The 8,556-nt window shown below is 43.3% G+C and overlaps 1 protein-coding gene across 1 annotated transcript in view; it reads left to right on the plus strand.

The window, feature by feature from the left end:
• The window catches only part of slc30a6 (solute carrier family 30 member 6), a 105,022-nt gene extending 101,059 nt beyond the window's left edge, over positions 1-3,963 (plus strand). The window contains exon 15 of the mRNA XM_056291701.1: positions 1,472-3,963. Coding sequence (XP_056147676.1) covers positions 1,472-2,125 — 654 coding nt within the window. The 3' untranslated portion in view covers positions 2,126-3,963. The remainder of the gene's footprint in view (positions 1-1,471) is intronic.
• The last annotated feature ends 4,593 nt before the right edge of the window (positions 3,964-8,556 follow it).

Consider the following 8,556-nt stretch of genomic DNA (forward strand, 5'->3'; position numbering starts at 1 on the left):
CCAGTGTTACACCAAAACCTGCTACCGTCAAAAATTATGAACTTGTTTTAGCAACTCCAAAACTGGAGGACAGTCCAAGAGTTTGGTGATGGATTGGTGTACACCTTGAAATCCTCCCACCTCCTGGTCAAGTTAAGGTATGGATTTGTTGTGGTTAACTTGAGTTATGCGTTAGCTGGGTTTAAGTTTAGCTATAGGTTAGTGTGGTTAAGTTTAGGTATGGGTTAGTTGTAGTTAAGTTGATGTATGAGTTGGTTGTGGTTAAGGTCAGAATGATGATCTGAGAGAGTGGTCATCTCTTAGCAGCACCAGTGAAAACAGTGGGGTGGTGCTTTCCGTGCGTTCATGAAAAACACGTGGTCAGGAGTTTTTGGCCATCACAGATTTTGTCTGTGAATGTTCTCATTCATCCAGGTCATGGTTATCCAAAGGAGCTGAATCAAGTGCAACTGGACTTGGTATATATCCATGAAGACGTTTTGCCTCTCATCCAAGAGGCTTCCTCAGTTCGTGTCTTTCTGACTAGACCACCAGCCAGTCAGACTAGCTTGGTCTAGTCAGAAAGGCACGAACTGAGGAAGCCTCTTGGATGAGAGGCGAAACGTCTTCACGGATATATACCAAGTCCAGTTGCACTTGATTCAACTCCTTTGGACATCGCAGATTTTGGTGTTACGGTTTTCTGATCAAAAAAGAAACACCTGCTGGTCGTGAGTTCAGTAGACGCTGTAGGATCAGTGCAGAACGTAATAACGGCGCTATCGAATATCATCAGCGGATGTGGTGTCACTGGATGTGTCGTGATGTAAAACCAATCATTAAATACTGACGTCATTCAGCATTTTGTAAGCGATATTTCACTGACCTGTTACACATAGCTGCATAGTAAATTTAGGAGTGTTCTATAGTTAAAAAATAGAATAAAAGTAATAGAAAAAGTTAGTTTGTGGTGTCATTTTTCTTTTGTTCTGCATTTGTACAAGAGAGAATGTGCTTTTGGATGTGGCAGTCGAGATGCTAAAAGCACAATACACATTGATTGAGGCGAATTTTAAGTGATATTATTTTAATGGTGGTTCCAGATGATTTTGTGATATTGTCATTATTGTTATAAAGCCAAAAAAATTGAATGACATTCATCTTTCCTTCTGTCTTCCTGCTCTTTCCATCCTCGCTCTTTTTGGTCTCACCCTTCCTGTTCTGTGTCCCTCTTTCTCTCCACCTTTACCTCCCCTGGTTTCTCTCTCATTGTCCTTGGCTTCTTAATCCATTAACCTGCTTCATTCTCTCCTCCTCCCATCTCTCGCTTTACCACACACTATATTGCTCCTCTTTTCCTTCCTCTCCTCCCCTTACCTCCCTTTCCTGTAATTGTCCATCATCCTCTCCTCATCTTTCTTCATCTCTCTCTCTCTCTCTCTGTCTGTCTCTGTATCTCTTCCTTCTTTCTCCACCAACCCATCTTTGACAGGCTGGCTCCGCTCATGTCCGTATCCGCCGTGATGCTAATGAGCAGCTGGTGCTGGCCCACGTCGCCAATCGCCTGCTGCCACTGGTCTCCACCCTTACTGTCCAGATCTTCAAAGACGAGTGGACGAGGCCCCCCCTCCTTACTGGGACCCTCTCATCCACTGGCCCCCAACACTTGGGGCCTGTTGAGGACTACATGGCTGTTCCCTCTTCTTTCTCTTCCTTTTATCCACCAGGTCTCCTGTCTGCTGGAGGAGAGATGGACCCGATGACCTCCACACCCTCCAAACCCAGCAGCTCGCCACCTGAGTTCTCTTTTAACTCGCCAGGGAGGAACATTCAGCCCATGGTGCTGCCCACCCCCGGGCACCACATGCACAGGCCCTATGCAGGCCTGGGACTCAATTACGGATCCTCTGCTTCCATGGGGATATTAGGCCAGGGACAGGCACGATCAGGGGCTGGATTGGGCTTGGGAATACAGGGCGTCGGGCCTGCAGCCAGTGCTGGGATGGGATTTGGACTTGGGGCAGGTGCAGCAGGGATGCCTTCCTCTCAAAACTATCGCAGTGCCTTAGGCTCAACGGTGCCGCTGCAGTTTGGAACCAGCAACCAACTAGCATCGCAGTCACAGTACAGACAGTACAGACCCTAACTAAATATCGGACAAGGAGAGTTAGGTCCTGCGCCAGGCTGAAGACTGGGCTAGTACTTTTCAAATACTTCCATGTAACCTAATATGACCTAACCATTGCTAGGTCATGTGTTCACACCTGAGGTCAGAAATTAACCTGAAATTCTGATAGCCTTCAATTCAGATATTCAGAATCGTAATCTGTAATTTTTGATCCAGTCAGATGGGATCACATCACATGCTTTGTCCCCAGTTTGGCCCATCTGGGACTTCAGGGACTTCAGGGGATGTTTTTGACTCTCCAATTATCAAACTCCCCCAGTTGAAAGGATTTGTTTTGTAAACCAGGTGCTTCAACTTGTAGTGTAACCCCCCCCCCCACCCTTTGTTTTAAAATGGGCTATAATATGAGCGATAAAAAAAGGAATATACTATGGTATTTATTTTGGTGATAATGGGACCAAGGGAGGATCCAACTATGGTAGATAATCTGTTTTGTATCTTTTTTATTTTATTTTATTTTGATTGAGAAATAAAAGTATATACAAATATTGTAACTAGCAAATTAACAGCAAATTTTTATTTTTTGTTCTGAATCCCCCATCCTATTGTGCATTGTCTGTATTAAAAGAAATTGAATAATATTGTGGATATAAATCTAAAATCAATACAACATTCCTTCAACGTGCAATAGGATCTTGATGACTCCCACTCAGCAGCCACAGTCCCAAAGGGACTCTAAGGGAAACTTGATTCTGTAAAACTGGGGCAGGGGTCTTCCTTTTTTTTTTTTCTCCAAAAATGTAACATTTGATGCTCTGGTAGAATATTTTACCTTTTTCCAATTTCTTGAATAACATTAAGTCACTATGTGAATGCTAAAGGCACCTAAAGTTTTTTCTGATTCACATTCTAAAGATTTGTTTTCCAGACGTGATAGAAAGGCAAAGGCAAATGCACCCTTTACCTTGTTTGTCACTAATATTTCACCTCCTGGAACCCCAGAAATGGCTATTTCAGATTGGACTGTATATCTATTTCAGATGCGTCAAAAAAGGTTTGAAACCCAGTGGATAAAAAGACGACTGCATGATTTTATTTTTTATTTTTTTTAAAGTGATTTGATCGAAGGTCCCCAAAAGCTAACAGCCCTTAAGTTACAATTAGCCTTGATGAGCCAGTTAGCATTTTGTGACCCTTAATCAAATTGCGTTTTCTTTTTTATAGCTGTGCAGTCATCTGACAACAGAAAAATAAAGTTATGTCAATAATAACGCGTGTATTGTGTTGAATGCTGTGTTAAAAAACAAAACAAGTAATGATATACAGACAACAAAGTTGGCTTTTTAATATTTCGGGCAATGGGGAGAACCGATCTTTAGCTTCTATTCTGATGAAGCGGAAGTATGTCAGCCATGTGTGTGAAAAAGGGCTGTTCTGGTGTCATGTGACCACAGCACTCCACGATTTGTTTCCCCCCATGTTTCTACACGTTTGTGGCAAGTGGGGGGTAAATTAAGGACGTCCCTTGCGATATCCAGATTGTGGCCACATCTATGTCCACATATAACTGAGATGTGATAGCAGTGCGAGCCAGGCCACTTAAATATGTAGATTTTACTGCAGAGCCCTCGACTCTCCTGGACTCCTTAACTTTTCAGAAATGGTTGATGGTTTGTATGTTACACAATCCTCACGCTCTTTTAGTTACCACTGGTTTTACTCTGCTTCTGCTTGGAAAGTATGATGAAGGCAATTGATACAGTTGTGTTATCTCACATAATGTGTAGTTAGGTGTAAATTAATGATAGTATTGGTCTTAGTATGTATTTTTATTAATGTGTTTATGTGAATTGTAACACGAAGCTCATAAAAGCGGATCGTTTACTCCATGATTGCACTGATACATGTTTCAGTTTAATTTAATTATCTTTTTGGGGAAGGTTTGCAGAGCAGCAGCTTCCTTTTTCAGCTTATGTTTAAACCATTTTTACATTTTCTGTAATCCTGGGATTTCCCAGTAGAACCAGTACAACTGTCTTCTACTGCTGAACACTGGGGACTAGCACTATAGCCTACCTAACCGCAGTCTGGCACTTTGGGCCACCTGGAGCTGCTCAGTACAGTTACAATCTCTTACATTTGGTGATTTGGTGCTACAAAACTGGCATCTTCACTCACGTCTGCAGTCAGCTCCTCGGACCGGAAGTAGCGTAACACAGAATTACTATTACAATACATCATCAGTAGGGTAAAACTAACCTGTCTCTCAATAGTCCGACCTCAACTCCCATCTCCTATTGTAACACTAGCTTGTAATCAGAACCACTAGATTTAACCATCAGCTTATTTTCTTTTTTTGGATTTCCCCCCCTTTTTCTCCCCAATTGTATCGGGCCAATTACCCCACTCTTTCAAGCCGTCCCGGTCGCTTCTCCACCCCCTCTGCCGATCCGGGGAGGGCTGCAGACTACCACATGCCTCCTCCGATACACGTGGAGTCGCCAGCCGCTTCTTTTCACCTGCCAGTGAGGAGACCAGAGGAGGCGCTAGTGCAGCAACCAGGACACATGCCCACATCTGGCTCCCCACCCACAGACGCAGTCTGTCTGTAGGGGCACCCGACCAAGCTGGAGGTAACACGGGGATTCGAACTGGCGAATAGACCACTATGCTACCCCGACGCCCTCCATCAGGTTATTTTCAACAATGTGAAAAGCATCCCAATTGGATAAAATTCATATCTGATGTGATTTACTCAATTGGGGTTATTCACAACTTAATAATATCAGATTTATATATATATATATATATAGTATAACCTTTGCTCTCTGTAGTTATTTGCCTTGACATTAAAAAAAAAACAGATGACAACTATTTGCTGTTTTTATAACCAGCTACTGTCAGCGTTCTGTTGACAGGTAGGTTTAACTCTCAAAAGCCCCGACTCCCACAAGTCCAAATGCACCCATTATGACTATTTATGATCCGAGTTTATAAGCATTACCGAACATCTACCAACCGTTATTTTACACAACTTTCTCTATAATAATTGTGGTTTTTATAAACTGCTTCCTGTCTATTTCTCTGTTCTCCATCCTGGCAAAGAAGACGCCAGCTGTATCACATTGCAAAAGTAGTCATTTTCCTTTGATTTCTCATAGAAACAAAAAAGGGGAAGATGATGGCAGATGTTCACCAGGGTGGGTTTGGGTCTCGCACCTCACCCGGGCCCATCTGGTCCAAGTAGTATATCTCTTTATCGCTGTATCTTTTTTTTTTATGTCATTATGCCTTTATGCAAAGCACTTTGAATTGCTTTTGTGTATGAAATAGTATGATATATGAATAAATTTGCCTTGCCTTGCCTAGTGACCTACTGATAACCATCCACTCCTCAATTCGCGAGGCCACTGCTGTCCCTGTTTAACCAGCGCATAAACCACCAGAACAGGCCGCTGAAGAGGTTTCGAGCCTTGAATGTAAAGGCCGACACTGTTGTTCCCGAATGTTCCCAAACAAATGTCCATTGGGCCGTTGCTTTTGTCCAGCTACATGAACCCACAGTTCCCCTTTCCTTGTGCTCTACTTTGACTGCATGCAAGTCTGCTTCCTTAATTGGGAATGACACAGGTTTGCCACTTTACAGCATCCGGTTGTTGTTCCTTTCTGTCACACTCATGCAATTGCTTTGTGCCTGGGATGCCGCCCTGACGTTGTCATCGGCCCAGAAAACTATTGAGATGAATGAGTGGTGTAGCGGCGCTGGATGTAAAGCTGAGGTGAGAAGACAGCTTTGCGTCAGAGCCGGTCTGAACGTGTGGCGAGGCCGGGAGACTCCCGACCCTGCTACCAAAGAACCCATCTGCTCTCCAAAAGCCCCTAATAAGCCCTCGTTCCCCTTTTCTGGACCACTACTCATCGATCACTGGGTTTGTCTGAGTGTAACGTGTTGGATAAAAACTTTTTTTTTTCCCTATTGAGGAGAACTCATCCCTCCAGCCTCCAGTTTCTTTTTGGAAATGTAAAATTACGCTGTCTTTTTAAGCCTTTGGAAGGTGCACAGGTTGACCAAGTAAGTATTGGAAGAGGGACACCAGATTATTGTGTTTGAATAATATGGATTTCACGTGTAACCGTAAAGAAAGAAATTGCTGAAGGTGTGTGTATGATAGTGGATTCTGCAAAACTTGCAGCGCTGAATTCATGTCGGTATTTTAAACAGTCCACCGAGTCCATCCTTAATAACATGCTGGTTTGTGAGCACGGGGTTTAAGATCGCCTCCTTCACTTCACTGTCAGGTCAAGTCAGTTTTATTTGTATAGCCCAAAATCACAAATTACAAATTTGCCTCAGGGGGCTTTAAAGCAACACAACATCCTGTCCTTAGACCCTCGCATCAAAATAAGGAATAACTCCTTAAAAAAAAAACATTTAACAGGGAGAAAAAATAGGAAGAAACCTCAGGGAGAGCAACAGAGGAGGGATCTCTCTCCCAAGACGGACAGATGTCTCATTATTATAAGCTCTTGTATTTAACAAAAACACGTTTAATTTAAAAAAAAGTCAGCAATTGTTTTGTAAGAGGTGTCTCCCCCCCCCCCCAAATGGTGGACTTATTTTCACTGAAACACTGACACTGTGGTGGGTCAACCAGATAACTTGTCATGTGGATAAAGCCTGATCCTTCCTTGGGTTCAAATCTGGCTCAGAAACTTTATTGTGTACCTTGTTGTTTGTCCTCTCGTTGTCCGGCTCAATAAAGGCAAAGATTGCCCCCCCCCCCAAACAGCCTATCAGTCCCTCAGAAACACTTCTCTGTGGAAACTTTACAGGGTCGCCTGAAGATATTTAATTTTCTTTCGAAGGAGATAATCTGCAGAGCGTTTTTATGCCATTGCTTTGGGAGGTATTTCCCCGATAACCAAAGAAATACTTTGACCTTGAGACCTTAAGAGAGACTGCGGTCCCGAGCTTTTAAAAAGTTGCCTGGGATTTGAAGGCCGGGAGCACGCAGCAGCTGAATCACTGGTAACTTCACATTATTGCCACACGACAAACCCTCCACTGCTGCTGTACTCTTAATAAATCCCAGGAAAATAAATCGCATCTATTCTCCCTTCAGAGTTGGCAGGCCGTGCAAAGGAAGTGTTAGCCATTCTAGTATCCCCCATAATTCCCTGAGGCAGTGGCTTTGGATGCGATGGGAGTCGATATGCATCCTGGGATAACGACTCAAACATGTACAGAAAAGAAGAGTAGTGTAACATGCATGGATAAGAAGACACGCTGGCCGCTGGCTCGCGGGTCTGAGCCTTTAGTCGAGCGATTAGCGATGTCTCCTGCGGTGCGGGCGATACGGGTTCGCTTCCCGGCCGCGGCAGTTCCTGTGGTTGCGTTTGTCCCCCGAATTCGCTACAGTAATTATGAGAAAAACTAGTTAACATATGCTAGAGAAGATAGAGCTGATCCAGGATCTGTCACAGTTGGTGTAAATTAAGGGTGGTCCGTAGTAACGCGGAGATCCTGTCCTGATACTCCTCCTTGGGCCTACCACTTGTCCTGAACTCTCCGTCTTGCGCGCTCCCGCGTTCCACAAACATGGCCGACGGCCCTCCCGGGGTTAAACCAGGCGCTTCCAGCTGTTAAAAGGTAAACTTCCAGTCGTCTTTGATTCAAAGCAACACACGTGTTGTCACTGACAAAAACGTGTGTTTCTTTTGTGAGACGACTGCACGACTTTATAAAAGTGACTAGAAGAACCCCGCTACAATGTAGCGGTCTGGTTATCCACCCGCCTAAATCTCCCTCCTCTTCATGCTGCCAGCTAACAGCCTTCCCCCTGCCCCTAAACCCCCCCCCATTCCAACTCCCTCCCCCCAAATGCTCAGAATCATCTGAAATGCCGAGAAAAGTGGGTTTTAGGCATTTTTAGAAAATGCATATTTTGCATAATTATGCATAATTATTATAATTATATTTCAATTTTCCGCTATTTTTCTGGTCCTCTCTGGAATAATACCTACCACCTCCGAAAAAAATGAGGATCATAAGTGCATTTTTGCAAAAATGCATATATTTTGCATAATGCCAAAACATTTCCAAGTCCCAGAAATTTTTTTTTATATAGGTGAAAAAAATCAAAGATGCTCAGAATCATCTGAAATGCAGAGAAAAGTGGTTTTTAGCCATTGTTAGAAAATGCATATTTTGCATCTTTATGCATAATTATGCACAATTTTAATTGTCTGGGATTTTCCCCCTTACTCTCTGAGACAATACCTACCACCTCCAAAAAGAATTAGGATCATAAGTGCTTTAGTTTTCGGTCCCGCTATCTACACTAACTAACACATTCCGAAAATATATGAGTAGATTTGATCGAGGGTCACAAAATGCTAACGGCCCTGAAATTACCATTAGCTGTAACTAGCCGGTTAGTATTTCGAGA

This window comes from Lampris incognitus, chromosome 13 (genome assembly GCF_029633865.1).
Source record: "Lampris incognitus isolate fLamInc1 chromosome 13, fLamInc1.hap2, whole genome shotgun sequence".
Classification (NCBI taxonomy): domain Eukaryota; kingdom Metazoa; phylum Chordata; class Actinopteri; order Lampriformes; family Lampridae; genus Lampris; species Lampris incognitus.